The 24,939-nt window shown below is 41.9% G+C and overlaps 1 protein-coding gene across 3 annotated transcripts in view; it reads left to right on the top strand.

Annotated features, from left to right (window-relative positions):
* The window catches only part of LAMB1 (laminin subunit beta 1), a 93,262-nt gene that overhangs the window by 21,705 nt on the left and 46,618 nt on the right, over positions 1–24,939 (top strand). For all 3 annotated transcript variants that reach the window (XM_063667713.1, XM_063667714.1, XM_054494252.2), the window contains exons 5-13: positions 813–886; positions 9,266–9,454; positions 9,544–9,607; positions 14,785–14,987; positions 17,508–17,628; positions 19,668–19,856; positions 20,125–20,304; positions 20,440–20,552; positions 22,460–22,539. In XM_063667713.1, coding sequence (XP_063523783.1) covers positions 813–886; positions 9,266–9,454; positions 9,544–9,607; positions 14,785–14,987; positions 17,508–17,628; positions 19,668–19,856; positions 20,125–20,304; positions 20,440–20,552; positions 22,460–22,539 — 1,213 coding nt within the window. The remainder of the gene's footprint in view (positions 1–812; positions 887–9,265; positions 9,455–9,543; positions 9,608–14,784; positions 14,988–17,507; positions 17,629–19,667; positions 19,857–20,124; positions 20,305–20,439; positions 20,553–22,459; positions 22,540–24,939) is intronic.

The raw sequence follows: 24,939 nt of genomic DNA, 5'->3' as shown, positions 1-24,939 counted from the left end.
GTGGAAAATCTCCCTTGCTGAACAGGCAGGCTTGAGAGCTCTAGGGACTGGGGAGGAGGTGCTTTCCATCTCTGGAATTCCAGTGGCCTTTTTAACGTGTTTAAGTGAGACTGACTGACCCTCAGGGCAAGGGTGCAAAGGCTCATTTGTTTGTTCAGGCTTTCCCCTGAAAGAGAAGATGTTAGTATTTGTTCTGAGCCGGTTTATTTGACGGATTCTTTTTTTCTTTGGCATTGTTTTTCATTGTGGAAATGCATCCAAAGGTTTCCCCATCAGGGATAGGTTTTTCTAAGTTGTAGTATAACTAACATATGTGGTAGACTCTTATTTATTTTCTTTGCTGCTGCATAGAGAAAAAGGAATATTTGTGTTTCTACTGGAGGAGGATTTTGTCCTTGTGCATCAGACTGCAAGCTGACCTCCTACTGTGCACAGGAAGTGCCCCTCCCTTTTTTCCTTTGAGAGCAGCTTGGCTTAGAGGGTTGGGAAGATGTTTCACTTCTGGCTAGGCAAAGGATGTCTTTCTTGACAGCAGCTAGAGGCACTCTGCCAGATGTCTTGTTCCAGTGAGCAGATTCAATCTGTTGAACTCCAGAATGATTTGTGGAAAACGAAAGAATCATTCGACTTGTGCTTTACCACCTAAATAAGCCCATGGGATTATTATTTAGTTTCAGCTTCAGCTTAAGGTAGAATGCAGGGATAATTTCTATGGGGAACATAAAAGTAATTTTAAAAAATAGTCTCAACTATTCACAGATGTTTCTATTTACAGTTTCATTTATTTATTTTTTTTTTTTAATCTCCTGTAGGTGTGGAAAATGTAACTATCCAACTGGATTTGGAAGCAGAATTCCATTTTACTCATCTCATAATGACTTTCAAGGTAAGAAATCCATAACTTTCTCACAAATGACACATGAGAGCACTGTGTAATGTCCCCTTTCAAAGTGGATGTCAGATGTGAGTTGACCTAAATGGGAACTTAAATATTATTGTTGCCATAAATTGGGGTAATTGAGCAGTTTTTAAAACGAGCATGAATAACGGCATTTAACAAATACTCTATCTTCATGACAATAAGTAGAAAGAGCCTCTATTCTAAGGTAATTCAACTGTGAACTTTTAATTAGGTATCTTTTTATTTCCCCATAGAGTAAGGCAGTGTTGACCCTCTTCCAAACCGCAATAAAACATCTGGAGAGTAAATCCCTGGTCCCTTGTGTTTATGTTTTAATACTGACTTTGGACTTTGGTAACTGGAAAGGAAGTGTGTTCTCTTTGGTTTTCAAAGTTTTGCAAAATTTGTGGGAACAGTTTTACAGTTCCTTAAGAAATGTGTAATGCCTTCTTAAATGTGGATTTTCTCATCATTTTTCTTTGAGAGATGTAAAATGACTCCAGAACTAGGGAATGCCTCTGTACAAAGTCCCTTTGTTTCTTCTTAAGCAGCTGCCTGGAAATGACAGATTTCACATGGCTTAAAGTACACATTGGCTCACAGAAAACCCATAATTTAGTTATTGCTTCTCAGATTAAAAATCACTTTTGAATAGCTTTCAGTTGGAGTTGGGAACCTTATCTACACCCTCTCAGGATAGGAAAAGGTGCCAAGGATAGATTTCCCATGTGGGCAGGTAGCCATGAAAGTCTCACTGTCTCTGCCACCAAAGCGGGAGGCCAAGGAGCTAGGGTGGGCGTGGGAGTCAGAATGCAACTAGGAGGGATGCTGGGCTGTGCATCTGAGCCTTTATCCGCTTGCCCACTCCCCAGCGGCCTGCTCTTCCTGCTGGAGCAAGAAGGTGGGCACTGTGACTGTGACACCTGGTATTGAGAGTGGTGGGGAAGGTTTCACTAAATAAATTGTCAACTACTCCTTGTCACCAACCGCTTGTCCCTTCATTGACCACACAATCTGGTAATTAAACTGATGCTCATCAGCATATAAGGATGTTACCTTTATGTTATGTGACACCTGAGAATACTCAAAATCATCTTTATTAATGTTTATGATCCTATTTTTTCCTTTGCAGAGGGCATCTGTTCATATACATGGATAGTTCTGAGTTCATCTAGATCCAAAAGTCCTTTGGGCACATGTTTTGTGGTTGAATACTTATTCAGGTGAATACAGTGGGAGAAAGATGAACTTACTTATGTAGGCGCAGAAGGTAAAACAGGGGTGATGATTGAACTGAGACATGCAGAATGGCTACAAGTTGGGGCCAGGTGTGGTGGCTCACACCTGTAATCCCAGCACTTTGGGAGGCCAAGGCGGGCGGATCACTTGAGGTCAGGAGTTCAAGACCAGCCTGGCCAATACGGTGAAACCCCGGCTCTACTAAAAATACAAAAATTAGCTAGGCATGGTGGCACACGCCTGTAGTCCCAGCTACTTGGGAGGCCGAGGCAGGAGAATCGTTTGAACCCTGCAGGCGAAGGTTGCAGTGAGCCGAGATCATGCCACTGTACTCCAGCCTGGGTGACAGGGTGAGACCCTGTCTCGAGAAAAAGAATAGGTACAAGTTATCACACTGGTTTATGAGAAAACAACTCATTCTTCGGGTCCTAGCTCCAGTGAGAAAAGCAACATCTATGGGGTTGGGTACATGGGGTGTGAATCCCTGCCTGCTCCTTCTTGGCATGTGTGGCCAGAGCTGTGAATTTCTCATTTGTAATTGGAAAGAGGAATAATACCTACATCGTAGGACATAGGACAGAATAGTGGTGTTCTCCTGTTCCCCTCTGTTTTTTGTTTTTTAAATACTGAGTCTCGCTGTATTGCCCAGGCTGGAGTGCAGTGGTGCAATCTTGGCTCACTGCACCCTCCGTCTCCTGGGTTTAAGCAATTCTTCTGCCTCAGCCTCCTGAGTAGCTGGAACTATAGGCACATGCCGCCACACCTGGCTAATTTTTGTATTTTTGGTAGAGACAGGTTTTACCATGTTGGCCAGGCTGGTCTCGAACTCCTAACCTCAAGTGATCCTCCCCACCTTGGCCTCCCAAAGTGCTGGGATTACAGGCGTGGCTACCACGCCTGGCCTGTTCCCTTCTGTTCTGGGAATTGGGATAATCTTGTTGCCCTGGCAGATAGTGGGAACCTGAAAGTTTTATAAATGCAGATGCTTGGCATATAGTAATTGCTCTACAAATGTTTACTGAATGAAAAAATAAGTGGATAAATAAATTCAACTATCTTCTGTTTGTAAGAAACTACCCTACTTTAAGCCTTATGGGAAATTGTAAAGATAGCACAGTGACTGCCCTCCAGGAGCTTCCAGTCTTCCAGGGGAGAAAGATATACTTGCAAATAACTTACAGTATATGACAGAATGTGCTAACGACTACAACAGAAGTTCGGACAATCTTTGTTAGCCTGGAGGAGGGTAAGATTAATTTTAGCCGGAATAAAAAAGAAACCTAGGACTGGGACTGCACTTGACTTGGGCCAGGAAGGAGAGGAGGGATGTCATTGGGAGGAGATGGAAGAAAGGCCATTCGTGGCCAGAGGGAAACAGTCTGAGAGCAAGGCCCTGGCGGTGGGACAGTGGGTCAGGATTTGCTCAGCAAGTGCTATGTAGATTTGCCTCGAGTTTGGGGTAGTGAGAGAAGGAAAGGAAAGGAAAGTAGAAAAGCAGATTAGACGCAAAGGACATTGACTCCTTGCTAGGGAGTGTGAACTTTATGAGAAATAGGGAGCCATTACAACTGATGAATCTTAGAAATTCTTTTTTTTTTGAGACGGAGTCTTGCTCTGTCTCCCAGGCTGGAGTGCAGTGGCACGATCTCAGCTCACTGCAAGCTCCACCTCCCGGGTTCAAGCGATTCTTCTGCCTCAGCCTCCCGAGTAGCTAGGATTACAGGCATGTGCCACCATGCCCGGCTAATTTTGTATTTTTAGTAGAGACAGGGTTTCACCATATTGGCCAGGCTGGTCTTGAACTCCTGACCTCATGATCCGCCCGCCTCGGCCTCCCAAAGTGCTGGGATTACAGACATGAGCTACCACGCCCAGCCCAATCTTAGAAATTCTTTTAGTAATTTTTTTTTTTTTTTTTTTTTGAGAATGAAGTTTCACTCTTGTTGCCCAGGATGGAGTGCAGTGGCACGATCTTGGCTCACTGCAGCCTCTGCCTCCCGGATTCAAGCAGTTCTCCTGCCTCAGCCCCCCAAGTAGCTGGGATTACAGGCATGTACCACCACACCCGGCTACTTTTGTATTTTTAGTAGAGACGGGGCTTCACCATGTTAGTCAGGCTGGTCTCGAACTCCTGACCTCAAGTGATCCACCTGCCTCTGCCTCCCAAAGTGCTGGGATTACAGGCGTGAGCCACTGTGCTCAGCCTCTTTTTCATATTTTTAATAAGAAATGAATGGTTATTTCTTGCCAAAATTTGCCACTATGAGGTGATTGCGATAATTCTGTTGCAAAAACATTAACATTTAGTATGACACTTTTTTACTATATTCTTGCAGCTAGTAACTGCAGCTGTCATGTTATTTTGTGCTTTATTTTTGTTTATGCTAGTCTTAAAGATACAGATTTCTGAATCTTTAAAAAAAAATTAATACCAAAAAAAAAATTGGGAACCATTGACAAGAAAATGAGACCTGTGTTTCAGGAAGGTAGCCCAAGAGGAAATACAAAGCAGGGACTGGGATGGCAAGAATAAAGGGCATGTTGGGAGGCTCTATTGATGTCAGCATTGATGAAGCATTAATGGAGGGTTGCTGCTAATGCAAAAACTGGCTGTGATTCTTAAGTAGGAGGGAGCCTCTTCCTGCAACCCAGGAGTCCTGTAAGAATATCATAGAAAGGTTTTTCAAATCCCATGTGTCCACTCACTGCCATACTCTGATACTCTCTGCTGTTAACTGCCTTTGAGGATCATTGCCAAGATGAGGTGCCCCTGTTTTCTAAGGGCAGTCATTTGGATACTTTAAAATCAAAAGCTGAACCATGAAGTGGAGAAAGATTAGAAGCAGAACAGTGGAAGGAAAGGGCTGAATCAAAAATTACTTAGGGCTGCTCTGCCTATGGAGTAGCCATTCTTTTCTTCCTTTACTTTCTTAATAAACTTGCTTTCACTTAAAAAATTACTTAGTCAAGTGAAATAACTAGGAAGATGGTGAAGCCACTAACGGTAGTGAAATCAGGAAGAGAACTGAGGTTGTTGATTTTTTTTCCTCAAGTTTGCCATAGAGATGGCTAATTGCTAAGTGGATTTAGACTAGCAAAAGCTCATTTAGCGTGTACACAGTATGTTTTTCTATATTACTAGATGTTTCAAAACTCATAACTCTTGGCCAGGCATAGTGGCTCATGCCTGTAATCCCAACACTTGGGGGGGCTGAGGTGGGAGGATCGCTTGAGCTTCAGGAGTTCAAGACCAGCCTGGACAGCATAGCAAGACCCTGTCTCTACAAAAAATTAAAAAATTAACCAGGCGTGGTGGCACACACCTGTAGTCCCAGCTACTCAGGAGGCTGAGGTTGGAGGATTGCTTGAGTCCGGGAGGTCAAGGCTGCAGTGAACTATGATTGTGCTAGTGCACTCCAGCCTGGGCAACAGAGCAAGACTCTATCTCAAAAAAAAAAAAAAAAAAAAAAGTCACAAAAAACTCGTCGGTCTTTTGTTTATTTTAAATTTGGAGGCAACTGTGCAGCAACAGCAGGCCTGAGAAGGTTGATGACTAAGCAGAGAGTATGGAAAGGATTCTATTTGTTAGGTAAAATGTGTTGTTCTGGTTTCCAGCAGCTTCTTAACTCCACAGGAAATTGAATGACTTGTCAATGGTCCTTTGGGACTTAGAAGTTTCCAAAAGAGAGGGAGAAGGAAGCACAGCCAGAAATGGCTTTCACACTTTTTCTCTCTGTGCCCTTTTGACACAGAGAAGTCCGATTAGAACTTCCCCTCTCTGCCTCTCCCCAAGCCTCCCAGCCAGGGTCTCACGGGGAGTTTGCCATGGTACGTGGCACACATGGTTCAGTTAGTCCTTAGGGATTTTTCTTTCTTACTTTAAAATTCTTAGGCTGATATTCTCTTGAGTTGAATACGGTATCATTTTCTTATATTCCTGGGTAGGTGAAAAATAAACCTGAGCAGCTAGTGAGTGAGTAAGTCAAAGAATCTGTCAAAATGTAATTGTCCATTTTCTTATCCTTGACATCTTTTATCAGAGAAAAAGCTCAGCAGGATTATTAAGGAGGGCTAAAGGAAGCCTAAGCATGTTTCTAGTTTTCACCATTAACCCTCACCCAAATTTCTGTCAAGCGTTGGTTTTAATTCGGAAGTAAGTGTCTTTATTTAGGTTCTGTTTTCTAGGTCAGCTGAAATTTCCTTTGATCTTCTTCCCTTGTAATCTGACTTCCAATTCCCAAAATGCATCACTGTGTTGGTTAGTGTCAAAGCCTTTGCCTGTTTGCCTGTTTTTCAGCGCTCTTTCTGCTTCATCTTTTACTTCCAGTTGACCCTGTTCACTACACCCTCCTAAATCTCCCTCCTGCCTTGGTTTCAGAAGACTGCCTTTTTTCTCTTTTCCCTCTGACGCTCATTTTTCAGTCTTCTATGCCTTTAGCCAGTGAGGGAGAAAGATAGGCATGGATTTGAATCTAAGCTCTGCCTGTAACTAGCAAGTCAGTGTCTCCGAGCCTCAATTTTCTCATTTGTCAGACAAATGTGTTGTGAGGGTGCATTGGTTTCCTAGGGATGCCATAAGAAAGTGTCATGGGACTGGGTGGCTTAAACAACAGAAATGTATATTCTCACAGTTCCATAGGCTAGGAATCTCAGGGTAAGGTGTTGGCAGGGTTGGTTTCTGCTGAGGCCTCTCTCCTTGGTTTGGGATGGCTGTCTTCTCCCTGTGTCTTCACATGGTCTTCCCTTCTCATCTGTTCTTATAAGGACACCAGTCATATATGATTAGAGCCCACCCTCATGACCTCATTTAACCGTAATTATCTCTTTAAAGAGCCCATCTCCACATATAGTGACCTGAAGTATGGAGTTAGGTCTTCAACATATGAAACTAGCAGACGCACAAATCAGCCCAAATTACAGAGAGTTAAAGTAAATAATGTAATGAGGGGTACTGGCACCACTCTGCTTTCCTTGTCTAGCCCCTGGTTGATACGTTTTTCTGGAGCACAGACTTAGGCTCTCTTTATCTTGCCCATTCCTTTTTTCTTTTTTTTTGTTTGAGACATCATATACTTGGAGGTTTCAAATATGTGTGTGCAGTGACTCCCAAATTCATGTTTCAAGCTCCATTCTTGCAGCTGAGTGCCAGACCACTTTTTCCAAGTGTCTGATGGGTGTCTCCACATGGACATCGCACACGTGACTAATTAGCCTACAACCAAATGCTTTCACGTCTCTTCCATATTGTTGTCATTGGCAACACATCTACCTAGCTACCCAAGTTCAGGTGTCTGCATTTCTTTCCTCACCCTGCCTTTTCCACTGCAATCTAATTGATCACCAAGTGTAATTCAATGTATCTTCTGTCACTAAATTTTCAGAGTGGTCAGTTCCATCCCTTTCTATCTACATTGTAATTTCTCAAGTTAAAACCTTCATCTTTTTTCTTTCACTTGGTTTTCCTGTGTTTTGCATCGTCCATGTCCAGTAGCTACCACAAGAGTTATTTTTCTAAAGTGCAATATGATCATTTCATTTGTCCACTTAAATTTTTTAGTGTTCTCTTTTCCTTGCAAAAAGGTAAGTCCCTTAGCATGGCAACTTCTTACCTGCCCTGACCAACCTCTTCTGCCACGTGCAGCCACCTTCACCCACTGCCTGGAAAACACCTTGTTGCCCTTTTAAGATCCAATTTGGCCCAGGCTTGGGGGCTCACATTTGTAATCCCCTCACTTTGGGAGGCCAAGGCAGGTGGATCACCAGAGGTCAGGAGTTCTAAACCAGCCTGGCCAGTGGTGAAACCCCATCTCTACTAAAAATATAAAAATTAGCCGGGCGTGGTGGCGTGCGTCTGTAATCCCAGCTACTCGGGAGGCTGAGACAGAGTTGTTTGAACCTGGGAGGCAGAGGTGACATTGAACCAAGATCGTGCCACTGCACTCCAGCCTGGGCAACAGCGAGACTCCGCCTCAAAAAAAGATCCAATTTGATGCCTTCTTCTCTGTGAAATATTCTTAGCTTTTTTTTTCTTGGCAGTAAAATATCCATAACAGAAAGTTTACCATTTTAACCATTTTTAAGGGTATAATTCAGTGGTGTTAGGTGTATTCACAATGTTGAGCAACCACTAAGACTGTCTATTTCCAGAACTTTTTCATCACCCCAAACAGAAATTCTGTGACCATTGCCCCTTTGCCCAGCCCCTGGTAACTGCTAATCAACTTTGTGTCTCTGTCTACTTAACCAATTCTAGGTATTTCATACAAGTGGAATCATACAATATTTGTCCTTTTGTATGGCTTATTTCACTTAGCATAATGCTTTCAAGGTTCATCCATGTTGTAGCATGTATTGGCATTTTATTCCTTTTTATGGCTGAGTCATATCTCACAGCATGTATATATCACATTTTGTTTATCTTTATCAGTTGATGGGTACATGGGTTATTCCTTCCTTCTGGCTATTGTGAACAATACTGCTGTGGTGAACATTCATGTACAAGTGTCTGTTTGAGTTACTGTTGTCAATTCTTCGGGTATATACCTAATAAGGTGGAATTGCTCGATTTTTCAGCTTCTTGAGTTATTAATTTTTTCCTCTTCCTTTTCCAAAGCACATTGCATGTGACCCTACTATGGTGTTTGACATAGCATATTGCAAATTATTGACACCCATATCTGTACCTCATTGGACTGTGTATAGCATATACAGCATATAGGCCACTGGCTGGTACTAAGGAGGTAGTCATACATTTATTGAATGATTAAATGAACGAATGAAGAAACAAGCACTCAAACTTGCCACTCTTATTACAGTGGACATGGTGACTAAATATACGAAAGTGTGTTTGCTATTTCGGCCTGTTTATAATCAGCTTCTAAAGAGAAACAGTTTACTTATCCAGTAGGGTGGGGAAAAGTGCACATTTTAGAGGCTAGACACTCCTTGCAAGAAGAGGCTCCATGGAACAGCTTGAATTATTTGAAATCCAGCCACAGTCTGAAATGCAAACCACATGCAGTTCAAGTCTGTGGCATGCAGTTGAGTGACATTTTTACCTAAGATTAAAAAAAGTACAGACTACCAATAAAAAACATCAAATGAGATTTTTGCTCCTGCCTTTAGACATTCCGTCCAGCTGCTATGCTGATAGAACGATCGTCCGACTTTGGGAAAACCTGGGGTGTGTATAGATACTTCGCCTATGACTGTGAGGCCTCGTTTCCAGGCACTTCAACTGGCCCCATGAAAAAAGTCGATGACATAATTTGTGATTCCCGATATTCTGACATTGAACCCTCAACTGAAGGAGAGGTTTGTTTGCTTCTGTGTTTTACATTCTACTTGCAAATCTACTTTTTGATTATTGCAGAAGTACCAATTACTCTTGTTTCCATTTTTAGGTGATATTTCGTGCTTTAGATCCTGCTTTCAAAATAGAAGATCCTTATAGCCCAAGGATACAGAGTAAGTTCATTTTCAAACAAAAGTGTTTTTTGTTAGTTTGTTTTTTGAGACGGAGTTCCACTCTTGTTGCCCAGCCTGGAGTGCAATGGCACGATCTCTGCTCATTGCAACCTCCGCCTCCCGGGTTCAAGCGATTCTCCTGCCTCATACTCCTCAGTAGCTGGAATTACAGGCATGTGCCACCACGCCCAGCTAATTTTGTATTTTTAGTAGAGACGGGGTTTCTCCATGTTGGTCAGGCTAGTCTTGAACTCCCAACCTCAGGTGATCTGCTCACCTCAGCCTCCCAAAGTGCTGGGATTACAGGCATGAGCCACCATGCCTGGCCCAAATAAATCTGTTTGTTTGTTTGTTTTGTTTTGTTTTGTTTTTTTGAAATGGAGTTTCACTCTTATTGCCCAGGCTGGAGTGCAGTGGCGTGATCTAGGCTCACTGCAACCTCTGCCTCCCAGGAGTATCAAGTGATACTCCTGCCTCAGCCTCCTGAGTAGCTGGGATTACAGGTGCCCGCCACCATGCCCAGCTAGTTTATTTTTGTATTTTTAGTAGAGACAGGGTTTCACCATGTTGGCCAGGCTGCTCTCGAACTCCTGACCTCAGGTGATCCACCCGCCCGGGATTACAGGCGTGAACCAGCGTGCCTGGCCCAAATAAAGTTTTGATGGTAAACAGCAACCATGGAATAAGTCTTACTCAGAATCTAAATATTCAGTGCTAAATCTACCTTTTTCATTTTCCTTCTTTCTCTGCGTTACCTGACCATAGGGTCTTGAAATAAGCAATAGTTACTCTCCACTGATAGGGAATACATTTACATCTGATGTAAGATGTAAACACAGTACATTCGATATAAGATTGATAGGTTATCAAGTAATTATGTTGATCATAATACCTTATTTTATTGCTCAGTATATTAGGGTATATATTGGGCTTTTGTATCAAAGAGTCCCCCCAAATCTAGTTGTTCAAATAAGGTGAAAGTTTCTCTCTTACAAAACCCACCAAAGAGTTTTCTAGAGAAGAAATGTAGCTCAAGTGCCATAATTAAGCTTACCAGATAAAATACAGGATGATGCCCAGTTACATTTGCAGATAAATAATTCTTTTTTTAGCATAACTATATCCCATATATCCCATATAATATTTGTGACTAGTACAAGTGTGTCCCATGCAATATTTGTGGTTGGTATAACCATGTCCCATGTGATATTTGAGACATACTTTATCCTAAAAAAAGATTATCTGCAATTCAAATTTAACTGAGTGTCATTTATATTTACCTGTTAAATCTGGCAACCCTAGTTATAAGGCCATCCATGTTTCCAGGTTTATTCACATGGTTAGAGTTAGACCACCACCACTACATCCTCACCTCAACTCGGGAGAAGAGGGAAGACGAGGCAAGCAAATTACATTTAAAGATGAGACATGGGCCAGGCGTGGAGGCTCACTCCGTAATCCCCAGCACTTTGGGAGGCCAAGGCAGGCGGATCACTTGAGGTCAGGAATTCGAGACTAGCCTGGCCAACATGGTGAAACCTTGTCTATACTAAAAATATAAAAATTAGCTGGCATGGTAGCACATGCCTGTAATCCCAACTACTCAGGAGGCTGAGGCAGGAGAATCGCTTGAACCCAGGAGGTAGAGGTTGCAGTGAGCCAAGATCGCGCCACTGCACTCCAGCCTGGGTGACAGAGCAAGATTCTGTCTCAAAAAACAAAAAAATGAGACGTGGAAGTTGCACACGTCACTTCTGCTCACATCTCATTGGCCAGAGTTAGTCATATGGCTGTACTGCAGGAGACACTGGGAAACATCTCCAGGTGTTTCATGTGCTCTACTAACACTCTTGGCGAGGGCTCTTACTGTCAAAGGAACAAGGGAAGAAAGAATACTGAAGAGAAATCAGAAGTCTCTGCCATACTCAATATACTCAATAAAATGAGGGTTGCATTTCCGTTTAATAGAAAAATAAGCTGAAGCTTATAGAGTTGGATGTTATTACATAAGATGATATGGCTATTAAATGGCAGTCAGATCTTGAATCCATATGTTACGGTGCTCAGTTCAGAGCTCTTTACCACATTCAACAACTGCTCTTATTACACAATTACATTTTAATCTTGGGAGGCATGTATGGTAATTAAAAGAATGGGCTCACTGGGTGCGGTGGCTCACGCCTGTAATCCCAGCACTTTGGGAGGCCTAGGCGGGCGGATCATGAGGTCAGGAGTTTGAGACCATCCTGACCAACATGGTAAAACCCTGTCTCTACTACAAATAGAAAAGTTAGCCAGGCGTGGTGGTGCGCGCCTGTCACTTGAACCCGGGAGGCAGAGGTTGCAGTGAGCTGAGATCACGCCATTGCACTCCAGCTTGGGTGACAGAGCGAGACTCTGTCTCAAAAAAAAAAAAAAAAAAGAATGGACTTTGGAGTCACAAAGTCCTGGATTTAAATGTGTTCATAAATCATAAATGTGTTCAGTACATCAAAGCTGTTGCTACAGTTGTTGCTGTTGATGTTGCTTCACCATCGGCGTTGGTTTGAGTTTTGCACAGGACTAGTCCCAAATGTTGGAATGAAAGGTGAGACTGCCTCTCCTGCTACTAAGGTGCAACCAGTTGAGTAGAGGCGGGGCTGATTCTTGCTGATCTTTCCCAGCTGCACAAGGCCCTATTTTTAACCAAGGCCCCAAAAAACTTCCAAGCTTGAAGCATGGAAGAGTAGAGTGGAAGAAGTCCAGGGAATATTGCCAGAAAAATGCTGCTTCCCCATTTAAATTAATTTTACATGTGGCCCAGCCTGTCTCTGGTCTGTAATTTACTCATTCATTCTGTTGTAAAACAAATATTTAATAGATGTGTCCAGCTCTGCGCCAATTTCTGAGTGAGCTGTGAGGCCTTTCCTGCATGTCTCAAAATGCAGTTGTGAAAAATGTCCACATGGGCTCTGGGACAGACACCCCCTAAGTCCCTAAAAGGACTCAACCATCTGCTCCCTTTAAGGTGAAATTTGTGGGACTTGGAGGGTGTGTTGTCTTTATAATTTTGATTCTTTTGTCTTTTGTGGTTAAATGGCATCAGAGAATCTTTTTCTGTTATGGAAGCATGCATGTTAGCTGATCATGCATTTGATTTACTTTGTAATTAAAGGAGCAATATCTCTTTAGTTGCCTATTGTTGAGACCTGAGACTCACTTCAAAAGTGATTTGCCACTTAGAATAGCAGTCAAGATGAGGCTCGCTTGTTAAATATGGCAGGAGAGAGTGGGGGGAGCATATTTGCTCTACTGAGGGGTTTCCACAAAGGTCAGTTCAAGGGTTTCTAAATACTCCAGCTGCTCTTCAAGTTTGTTGTTTGGCCTCTTGTCAATAGGCGCTTGTGCTCATTTTGTGCAGGAGGATTTGTGCAGGAGAAAATGTTGGCGTTCATAACTGCCATTCAGTTGGGGAGTACCACGGTTTCTCTGTTTAGTTTTTGATTTTACAAAGAACCTAAGTTTAACACATGGACTTTTCCTTTCTACCCGCAGCCATTTCTATAGCTTCGTTGTAAGCTATGCATATATTACAAGCGTTTGAAATTGTATTTGGGCTGTGAAAGTATCTGATGTACTGGGCCACTACCCTGTTGTCTTATGTTGTAAATTATAAGAATGCACAGACATAAATGACAGTAAAGAGCCATTTCAGGCTACAGAGCTTGAGAGTGCAGACAGATGAATCAATCTCTGAGGATCCAGTTCAGCATGAAGAACTTAGTAACTCATGAAAACCCTGTGGAGAAGGTTGAATGGCTCTTCGTTTGTCTAGTTACTATAGAATGAATTGGTAGCCCAGCGTTTATAATAAGCATAAGTCTGCAGACCTAGGAAGAAGAGGGAAAGATAAAATTGATTTACAAGTAACTTGTATTTGAGAAAAAATAATTTGCTCCACATCCTAATACTAAGCTTCTTTATGCTTATGTCACTATATAATATTGAGAAATGTGGCAACGTTTTGTAAAACTGGGACAAAAAAGTTGTGGACCAAAATGTTGCTTAAAAACTTGAAATGTTCTCTCCTTAGGTTGTAGTTATTCTATAGCGTTAACACTACTTTGGTAACTTGGATGTCATTTAAATGGTGGGAAATTTCAAATTTTCCCTTCCAAAAATAGAAACAAAAATGTTTCTAACTATCTTATAACAATGAGAACTGGAGTGCTTTGATAAATCTTTTCCCACCTGAATGGAATTTTCTGATGTTGAAACTGACACTAATTGCTGTGGGAAGCAGATGGCATTGTGCTACTTCAAATTACTGTCTGCCCGCAGGTTCCAGCAGTCATGCAGCTGCATTCTTATAATTTCTCCACTCACACTTCTTCCTGAATAGTTGTTCTGCAAACAGATGCATCACAGAATAGATACTCTTTTTTGTTGTTGTTCAAGCAATTCTCCTGCCTCAACCTCCAGAGTAACTGGGATTACAGATGCCTGCCACCACACCTGGCTGCTAATTTTTCTTTCTTCCTTTTTTTTTTTTTTTTTTTTTTTTGAAACAGCTTCGCTCTTGTTGTCCAGGCTGGAGTGCAATGGCACAATCTCGGCTCACTGCAACCTCTGCCTCCCAGGTTCAAGCGATTCTCCTGCCTCAGTCTCCCTAGTAGCTGGGATTACAGGCGGATGCCATGATGCCCAGCTGATTTTTGCATTTTTAGTAGAGACGGGGTTTCACCATGTTGGTCAAGGCTGGTTTTGAACTCCTGACCTCAGGTGATCCGCCCACCTCGGCCTCCCAAAATGCTGGGATTACAGGTGTGAGCCACTGTACCCGGCCTAATTTTTGTATTTTTGTAGAGATTGGGTTTTGCCATGTTGGCCAGGCTGGTCTCGAACTCCTGACCTCAAGTGATCTGCCCACCTTGGCCTCCCAAAGTGCTGGGATTACAGGTGTGAGCTACCACGCCCGGCTGACATTCTTATGAAACTGATGAGAGGGCAGTAACCTTTCCTCTTTCCAGTCATGTTATGTTAGGCTTCAGTATTGGAGTCATCTAGATCATACAAGGGGGGAACTTGAGCTATTTTCATGTATCATGCCTTTCTCTACAAAGAAATGATGCAAAAAAAAAAAAAAAAACTTCTTGCTTGTCTGATCAGACTTTTCATCTTCTTGATGACCTTCTTAGATTTATTAAAAATTACCAACTTGAGAATCAAGTTTGTGAAACTGCATACTTTGGGAGATAACCTTCTGGATTCCAGAATGGAAATCAGAGAAAAGTATTATTATGCAGTTTATGATATGGTGGTTCGAGGAAATTGCTTCTGCTATGGTCATGCCAGCGAATGTGCCCCTGTGGATGGATTCAATGAAGAAGTAGAAGGAATGGTAAGTAAGCCCTCTGTGCACCTTTCTCCTTTATATGGCTGGTAATAAAATGCAAAGTGAAGCTAGTCTTATCTTAAACCTTTTACATTTTCTGGGGTTTTAGTTTTACAGAGTTACATTTAGCCCTTTGCACCATACAGGTAGTTGATTGTTGATTTTCTCTTTGAAGAGTTTCTTGGACGCGGAGAATGTACAGACTACTCATTTCATAGACGATGAATTTTTGGAATTTGTTGCTTCAGGCTATTGCTAAAGTAGATATTTTAGTCAACAAGGATTAAAAAGTTGTCTAAATAACAATTGAGTCTGCCTTTACATTAGGGAAGATTAAAAACCTCAATTATGTTAGAAGGCATAAATTGATCTCAACCCAAAGAAACGGAATTTTTTTTTTTTTTTTTTTCTTGAGACAGAGTCTTGCTCTGTCGCCCAGACTGGAATGCAGTGGTGCAATTTCAGCTCACTGCAACCTCTGCCTCTGGGGTTCAAGCAATTCTTGTGCCCACATACCTGGGATTACAGGCCCACACCACCATGTCTGGCTAATTTTTGTGTTTTTAGTAGAGATGGGGTTTCACCATGTTGGCTAGGCTGATCTCAAACTCCTGACCTCAAGTGATCCGCACACCTCAGCCTCCCAAGTAGCTGGGATTACAGGCATGCACCACCACATATGGCTAATTTTGTATTTTTAGTAGAGACAGGGCTTCTCCATGTTGGTCAGGCTGATCTCAAAACTCCTGACCTCAAGTGACCTGCACACCTCAGCCTCCCAAAGTGCTGGGATTACAGGTGTGAGCCAACGCGCCCTGCCCACAGCTGGAAAATTTTAACCCACACCCGTGGGATATCATTTTAGGGATCAAATGGAGTTGGTTTCTTTCTCTCTTTTCCTCCTAATTGCATTCTTTTCCCACTTTTATGCCACGTTTGCAACTTATGTACATTTTGAAATTTGGGATTTCGATGATTTGCCAAATGGATAGATGTGTTTAAAGTATTCCACTAGTATCTAGGAGAATTCTTACAGACCTAGAGGATTTTAAAGCCAGATAGGACTTATGAGATCACCTAGACCAACTATTGGTGATAGAGGAGCCCAAGGATTAAGTAATTGATTAGAGAGCCCTAAGTAAACGAGCAGCAGGTGGGAGCTCAAGCCTCTCCTCACTCTGCCCCGGGGTTCCTTCTACTAAACTGTAGCCTCCCCTCATGAAGGCTGTGCTTACGTGCTGTTGCCTTTTCAAAGATTGTCAGTCCTTTTCAGAGAAGGTACAGGATTGAGTGTATTCAGCCCTTTAAAAACTTCTGCCTTCCCTTTACTCCAGTTAGAACTTTTCTTGCACAACAAAAGTTGAATTTTTGACGGAGCCTGAAGGGGAGGGAGGTGTTTCTCTAATCTTGTTGGTCCCTCTTTCAGAGAATGCTAGGTAGATTATGTTCCCTTTACAGCATAACAAATCAGCTGTGTAGCTAATGTCCTATTACTATCATGGGTCTCACAGCATGTGCTGTTGATTGAGGCACAGTAAGGTCTTATGGTATGTGCTTTGGAACTGGTTTTTAGTTTATGTAAAACCACCTGGTAATAACAGGACTTTAGTTTTCTGCTAACTGCATTCCCACCAAGGTGGGTCCAGGAGGGGCCTGTCTGTCCTGTTCCTGAATTCTATTCTGTAGAAACTCTTGTCCTGTTCCTGAATTCCATTCTGTAGAAACTCTTGTTTCCATTCTGTAGAAACTCCATTCTGTAGAAACTCATGTATATATGCCCATATACATGCATATTTAGTGGACCAAAAGGCCATAATTCATTTATCATTTATATGCCTCAAGGGTGGTAAGTGTGCCTTACAGCGACACAAGGCAAAATCATATATCATGGGCCTTTCATCAGGCAAATTAATATGTTTCTTTTTCGAGATCTTATATTTCCTTACATAAAAGGAAAACATAAATGTAAATGTGATAAATGATTAATTTTTAAAATTTTACTGTCATTGAAAGAAAAATTTAAGTGCTATGCCTGAAGTAAAACTAAAATAAGCTAGCTAACAAAAACCTTTTAAAAGAAATGGTTATTTGGCTAAGTGGTAAATCGTGCAGTGATATAAATTGGTTTCCAGGTAGTATGTATGCATTTAGTTCTACATTATAACTTTTGTAGGTTTCTATTACAATAGGTTTTCTTAAAAAAAAAAAAACTTAACTAGTTTTTTTTTTTTTTTTAAATTTTAAGTAATTTTGTTCATCTGGGTTCTTTTCATAGATACTCAATAAAATATTTCTTGTGCATCCACTATGTAATAGTAACATTCTAGAGATGGGGCATGTAGGCATCAACAAGACAGACAACTCACTGCAGAGAGGGAGAAAATAAAAACAACCAAACAACCCTTTTCTGTGGTGAGCTCTAGAGATTAGTACGAAAAAGAGTTTTAAACTTTCAATTGATTATGGAGAAATGTGGCTATTCATACATCTCTTCCTTTGCTCTCTCCTGTTTTTATAACTTTCAAGGTTCACGGACACTGCATGTGCAGGCATAACACCAAAGGCTTAAACTGTGAACTCTGCATGGATTTCTACCATGATTTACCTTGGAGACCTGCTGAAGGCCGAAACAGCAACGCCTGTAAAAGTAAGTCTGTGTTGAAGGGACATTTAAAATCCATTCAGGCTCTAGTATCCATTTCCTAATTAGAGGTACTGTAACAGTGTACTGTTTTGCAGAGGGAAGAAAAGTTACTGTCTTTTTTGCAGCTTCACCCTGATACTCCTAGACAACCAACAGTATGCATTCAGTTAAATTAATTAATATTCACTGAGCAGCCCCTATATGTTTGACACTGACCTGAGTAGTTTGGCAGCTACAGTAGAAAACTAAGGTGCTCTCCTTGACATTGTACCTGTTTTGTTTGTTTGTTTTTGTTTTTGTTTTTTTTTTTTTTGTCACCTAGGCTGGAGTGCAGTGGCACAGGCGGCTCCCTGCAACCTCTGCCTCCCAGGTTCAAGTGATTCCCCTGGAGTAGCTGAGATTACAGGCGCGCCACCATGCCCTGCTAATTTTTTTTGTAATTTTAGTAGAGGAGAGGTTTCATCATGTTGGTCAGGCTGGTCTTGAACTCCTGACCTCAAGTGATCCACCCACATCAGCCTCCCAAAGTGCTGGGATTACAGATGTGAGCCACCGCGCCAGGGCTGTTTTTAAGGCAAGATAACCATGAGAGAAAATGAAAGAAAAGTATGGCAGGGTAGCCGATGAACGTCTAAGAGATATGGAGTAGCATTTTTGGCCTTGTTTCTGTGTCAGTCCAGCTGCGGCCTCTGGCATACCTCCGTCCATCCATCTCAGGGGTTTTCTCTGGGTGGAGATGTAGCCGGCAACACCACTGCCCCTCCCCACTCGACACACAGTGATTCTGTTGCATGTCCTCCCCTTGAAGAGCAGCTCTGCCTCTGCCCCCACTGAGAAGGACTATTATAGAAATTCAGCAGCCAGTGAGAGCTGGAGTGGTCAAGGCTTTGTTTGTAGGTAAAACCCAGATGGCCCGTGATGGATCCTTAACATGGAGAAGGAAGGGAGGGAGGGAGGAAGGGAAGGGGAGAAAAGGAAGGAAGGAGAGAGAGGAAAGGAAGGAAGGAGGGAGAGGAGAGGAAGGAAGGAAGGAGGGAGAGGAAAGGAAGGAAGGAGAGAGAGGAAAGAAAAGAAGGAGAGAGAGGAAAGAAAAGGAAAAGAGAGGAAGGGAGGTGGGAGGGAGTTCAGGTAAGAACAACAACATGAAGCACAAGGCCGCAAGGATGTTCCGAAACCATCCCAGAGTCCATGCTGGAAAGGATTACTCCAAGGTTCAGTTCAACCAGTGTATTGAGAGCAGTACTCTGTTGGGCACCAAGGATGTGAGTAGATAAGACACAGTCCCTCTTCTGCAGGCTGTTGTGTTGCAGGGGGAGACAGGCAAGGTGGGAGGCTGGAGTGCACAGCCCCAGGAGGGCCAGGCTGAGTCAAGCTTCCCTGTGGAAAGACAAGAATGGGATTGTTAAGCCCTAGAGCGAGATGATTAAAGCTGGGTGGCGCCAAGATGACCGCCGAATGGGCTCCCAGAGGGAAGCGCTGTGCCCAAGGAGGTCAGCTAGCTGGCTGTTAAACAGACCTCCTTCCTTACTATGGCCTGGCCTGGTGTGGTGGTGGGAATATGGGAATACGGAGGAGGGAATCCATCCTTCAGGCCTCACGGTCCTTGAAGCAGGGAGCCCGTGGACAGGCTTTCCTAGCAGCACGTCACCTGGAAGGTTCCTCGCTACAGTGTCCTTCCATCCAGTCCCACCCTGAGTGGACCAGAAAGCGCCCTCAGTGGGATGGCAGCCATCCTCTGTCATACACTTCCAAAGGGACTTTCCCTTAGAGTTTTCCATTTTTTCATAGTTCATTCTCTTCCACAGAGGTCAGGTAACTGTTTATTTTATAAAGTTCACATTTTTGAAGTTTCTCATCTACTTTAGGGTTTAAACAGTGTCATCGGTGGATGCGTCCTTTTTCCCCAGAAGTCCTGCTTGTTGACTGCCTTTTTGTCTGAACTTAGTCCCTGGTTTCCTAAAGGATCTTCCTTCCTGCCACCCCCATCCTCCATTGGTCCATAGATTTAAAAAGCTTTTCTTGACGTTGCTCTTGTCATGCAGAATGTAACTGCAATGAACATTCCAGCTCATGTCACTTTGACATGGCTGTTTACCTGGCCACGGGGAACATCAGCGGAGGCGTGTGTGATGACTGTCAGCACAACACCATGGGGCGCAACTGTGAGCAGTGCAAGCCGTTTTACTACCAGCACCCAGAGAGGGACATCCGAGATCCTAATTTCTGTGAACGTATGTTGGGAAATGTCACTGTGTGGGACCTACTTCAGGTTGCCTACCAAATTGAATAGTCTGTAGTCTCAGAGCTCATGGTATGAGCAGCAAAGCCAGCATTGTTACTGTAATTGCAGTCGAAGATGCTGAGAGTGGAATTTACTTGGTAGTTGTGCTGCTTTTAGTCGACTTTTGTGAGATTTAGAGGGATGAAGGGAATATATTTATTTATACAAAGGTACGTTGAGTTTCCTCCTGAATTTAACCTGGTGCTTTGCATTCTTAGGATGTACATGTGACCCAGCTGGCTCTCAAAATGAGGGAACTTGTGACAGCTATACTGATTTTTCTACTGGTCTCATTGCTGGCCAGTGTCGGTGTAAATTAAATGTGGAAGGAGAACATTGTGATGTTTGCAAAGAAGGCTTCTATGATTTAAGCAGTGAAGATCCATTTGGTTGTAAATGTAGGTCTGTTTGCTAAAAAGTTTGGGAGTTTTCTTGTTTTTGGAATTTCCATTTTACTTTGTAATTCCAAAGCCAGACTATTATTTGAAACTCACGTGGTCTGTGTTTCTCTACTTCATTTTGTTTTAATACAGCTTGTGCTTGCAATCCTCTGGGAACGATTCCTGGAGGGAATCCTTGTGATTCTGAGACAGGTCACTGCTACTGCAAGCGTCTGGTGACAGGACAGCATTGTGACCAGTGTCTGGTAAGTAAATCCTCATTACATGGGATGGGTGGTTTGTGAGGATGACATGTTTTAATAGAGAAGGCTTTTCGCCATTGTAGAGTCGACCATCACCCTCATGTGTACCTGTTAAAAGACATGAGTAGACAATTCACACAATAGGAGTTACTAATGGATAATTTGACAAGATGTTCACCATCCCCGTTAGAAGTGTAAAGTAAAGCTACAATAAAATACCACTTTTATAGACACAACACAAGTTTTTAAAAATGGGAATGTTTACTATTAGGATATCATGAGGTACTGGTACTTCTTGGCTGCTGATGGGCATCCATATTGGTTTGTACTTTCGTGAAAAGCATTTTGGAGATACATATCAGTAGCTTGTAGAAATGGGCATACCCTTTGACTCAGTAACCCCACTTCTGGGAATCTATTCTAATGAAATAATCAGAAAATTGGACAAAGATTTATTCACCAGAAGACTCATTGCATCTTTTATTAATCATAGCAGAAGACTTGGAAACAACAGTGGAAAAATAGTTAAGTAAGTGTGGGGACTTCTATACAATGTAATATTTGGTTGCCACTGAAAATGACAATAACATCAGGAAATGCTCATGCTGCTTGCTATATTTAAAAAAAAAAAAACACAGGATGTGAATAGTATCTTGATTATATAGGAAATAAAATTCATCAAGGAAAACAAAATCTGGAAGGAAATACACCAAAAAGTTCACCGTAATAATTCCGACTAGGATAATTATGAGATAAGTTTTTAAAAATCTGTATTTTTAACAACATTGTTATACTTCCTAATTTAGGGAGGATTCACTGCCCCCAAATTATTACTGTTAAATATGTATATTTATTTATAATCTTAATACATTCTTAAAGGAGATTTCTGGAAGTCTAAATTGATGAGTCTGGTCAGGTGTGGTGGCTCATACTTGTAATCTCAGTGCTTTGGGTGGCCGAGGCAGGAGGAATGCTTGAGGTCATGAGTTTGAGACCAGCAAGACCCCATCTCTAAAATTTTTTAAAATCATAAATAAAATAGGCTGGGCACAGTGGCTCACACCTGTAATCCCAGCACTTTGGGAAGCTGAGGCAGGTGGATCACTTGTCAGGAGGAGTTCAAGACTAGCCTGGCCAACATGATGAAACCCCATCTCTACTAAAAATAATACAAAAATTAGCTGGATGTGGTGGCACATGCCTGTAATCCCAGCTACTCGGGAGGCTAAGGCAGGAAAATTGCTTGAAACCAGGAGGTGGAGGTTGTGAGCTGGGATCACACCACTGCACTCCAGCCTGGGCAACAGAGCAAGACTTCATCTCAAAAATATAAATAAAATGGTGAACCTGTTTTTATATACTCATTTTTGAAGTGCACAGAGCTCCTCTTCCCTACTGTTCCATTTCTCTTTATTTCCATCTCTGGTGCTCTAAAGATTTGATTTCCTCATGGCTCAGTTGTGAGAATAGTCGTAGCTGTATGCTATATTTCCACATAAATTCTTGGAGGGCTTTCTGTATGGGATTTATGACAGACTGAACTGAGGGCAAATTTAAAGGCCTGCCAAATACTTTCCATAATTCTCTTACAACCAGAGTAATTATAATGAGGAAAATTGGTATCTCTACTGCTTGCTCTTATTAGTTGTTGGATGGAAGTTATCTATAGGGCGGAGCAGCTAGTCTGTGACCTGGCATGATCATGTGATTGTGAACGGCTCTCTTACGCCAGTGCCTGCAGCTCAGGTTTCTTGATTTCAGAATACTCCTTCCTTTTGTTGGCTTTCTGCTTTAATTATGAAAATGAGCATTTGGTGGAACGGCCGAAACACACTTTAACTTGCTTCTTGCTGAGTCTATTGTATAATTACAGAAACCTACCGTTACATGTTTCATGTTTTGTTCTGCAGCCAGAGCACTGGGGCTTAAGCAATGATTTGGATGGATGTCGACCATGTGACTGTGACCTTGGGGGAGCGTTAAACAACAGGTAAGTGGAGCTCCACATATGCTCTTGTCCTCAGTCTTCCAGGAAAGTCATGACTTCTAGGAATGAGTGACATTCAGTTGTTTCTCAAAAAGATATGCAAAATATTTTTTATATGTCTTGATAAATGTGTGTAGATACCTCTACGGACTAGATTCCCAGTGATGGAACTGCTAAGTCAAAGTACGTATGTATTTTTAATTTTAATAGAGAATGTTAGGTTGTTCCAGACATATTGAACTAGTTTATTTTTCTATCAGTTACAAAAGTACCTTTTCCCCCATCCCCGCAACAGTTGGTATCATCAACCATTTTATTTTTCAACAATCTAAACACATGGAAAATGGACTCCTGCTTTAATTTGTGTAGAGAATATTTTCATTTTCTTTTTTCTTTTTTTGCAACTTCTATTAATGAAAATTACATAAAATAATGTTGCGCTACTTAAATATGCTAGTATTCCTTGAATAAATGAAGCATAAAGCTCCACCAGAAGCTATCAGAACACACATTTGGCAAGATGTTAAATCTGTGGGAGTTTAACCACCTTCGAGTCAAACAGAATGTTGGTCTCTGTTCCTGGCTCAGAGTCAGAACATCTGGAACAGATAGTGTAAGTGACTGCCGAGAGAATAGACAGATGTTTCCCTGTGGCCTTGAGTCTTCCCAGAGAGAACACTTTGAATTCATTGAGCAAGCTTCATGTACTCAAAAATGGACTTTCTTTCCCAATTATTTCCCAACACCATAGTAGTCTGCTGGGAAGGAATGAGGCTTTCAGCAGCAAGAACATGTTGAGTTTGTCCTCTTTATTTGGGTTTGTTCTGTTCGAGGTCGTGCCATAGACCCAGAACAGCATGTAGCCTCTGAAATCCGGTGTGAATATCTGTTCTTAGAAAACCTCCAGAGAGGAGGAAGCTAGGATAATTCCATAAAAGCAGGGAAGAAAGACAGAATGCTGTCTGCTTGTGGAATCACTTTTCTGACTTTTCCTTTGTGACTCCCAGAACACATGTTGAATACTTTAGTAAATGACTCCTCAATTCAAAGCTGTCATCACTCCTAAAGTCCTTCTTGATGAGATGAAAGTGGCATATGCAATTCCCAAATTATGTCATAAACTCAGGAATGTCCTATGATTCTTAACCTTAAGCAATTTTTGTTCCTACACTCCCTTCCTCTTTTTCTCTATTCCACACACACTTCCTATCTGTCTCCACCCATGCACAGGCCCTAGCCTGCCCTCTAATCTCTCCTGCAAAAATTTATAAAAACCAGAATGTATTCACCAAGAGAGTTTGGGAAGCAAAATTGTCTACTAAAGATTTTTAAAGCAGGTAATCATCTGATCTTTCTAGCATGATTGATGGGATGCCCTATCTTTGAGAATCATTGGTGGAGGGGAAAAAAAGAACATTTAAAGGTGCCTTCTAGTCTGATGACTCTAGAGTGTCTTATGGTGAGCCTTTTCAAAGTTGTTGTCCCTCAAGAGGAATTTCCCCAGGAGCCCCTTAGGCAGGGTCAACTGAAGCACTGATTCTACTGGGAGATGTGCACAGATGCCGCTTGGGAAATGTTTGCTGGATGATTGGTTTGTTGCGATCACTCATCAAAACCTTTTACCTGATATTTCTTTTACGTAGTAAAAGAAATAAGTAGTAGGTACTGAATAAATGCTGATTGAGTAGAATTTAAAAATAAAAGATTTCTAAGATGTTAAAAAAACTAGATATGTACTCCTTAGGAGAGGCAATCTCTAAATGTGATCCCAGGCACTCCTTAGTTACTTTGTTGAGGGACAGAATTAACCATAAAAATCAATGGAAGTGGTAAAAGCTTTAAGATGTTTTGTATAGTGAGCTAAATGGGTTTTTGGTAGTACAACAAAAGTTTAATAATCCATGTCTATTATATTGACAACTAACCTGAACTCTGGAATAATTAAAGAAGTGGCCAGGCACGTTGGCTCACGCCTGTAATCCTAGCACTTTGGGAGGCCGGCGTGCCAGATCACCTGAGGTCAGGAGTTCGAGACCAGCCAGGCCAACATGGTAAAACCCTGTCTCTACTAAAAATACAAAAATTAGCCAGGCGTGGTGGCACCTGCCTGTAATCTCAGCTACTTGGGAGGCTGAGGCAGGGAGAATCGCATGAACCTAGAAAACAGAGGTTGCAGTGAACTGAGATCACGCCATTGCACTCCAGCCTAGGCGACAGAGCAAGACTCTGTCTCAAAAAAAAAAGTAAGACCTAATTAATTTAAATAATGTAACTGAAGCCAAGTTAATGAAGTTTTGCCTAGTAGATTACCTGTTTTAAAGAAAAAGAATTGGCATTGGTTGCTAGGTAAATGCTACTTGTAAATGTTTAATAACATTGAAAAATATAAACATTTTTACAGCG

The sequence above is a fragment of the Pongo pygmaeus genome, chromosome 6 (assembly GCF_028885625.2).
Source record: "Pongo pygmaeus isolate AG05252 chromosome 6, NHGRI_mPonPyg2-v2.0_pri, whole genome shotgun sequence".
Taxonomy (NCBI): domain Eukaryota; kingdom Metazoa; phylum Chordata; class Mammalia; order Primates; family Hominidae; genus Pongo; species Pongo pygmaeus.
This window is presented reverse-complemented; position numbering and strand designations above follow the sequence as displayed.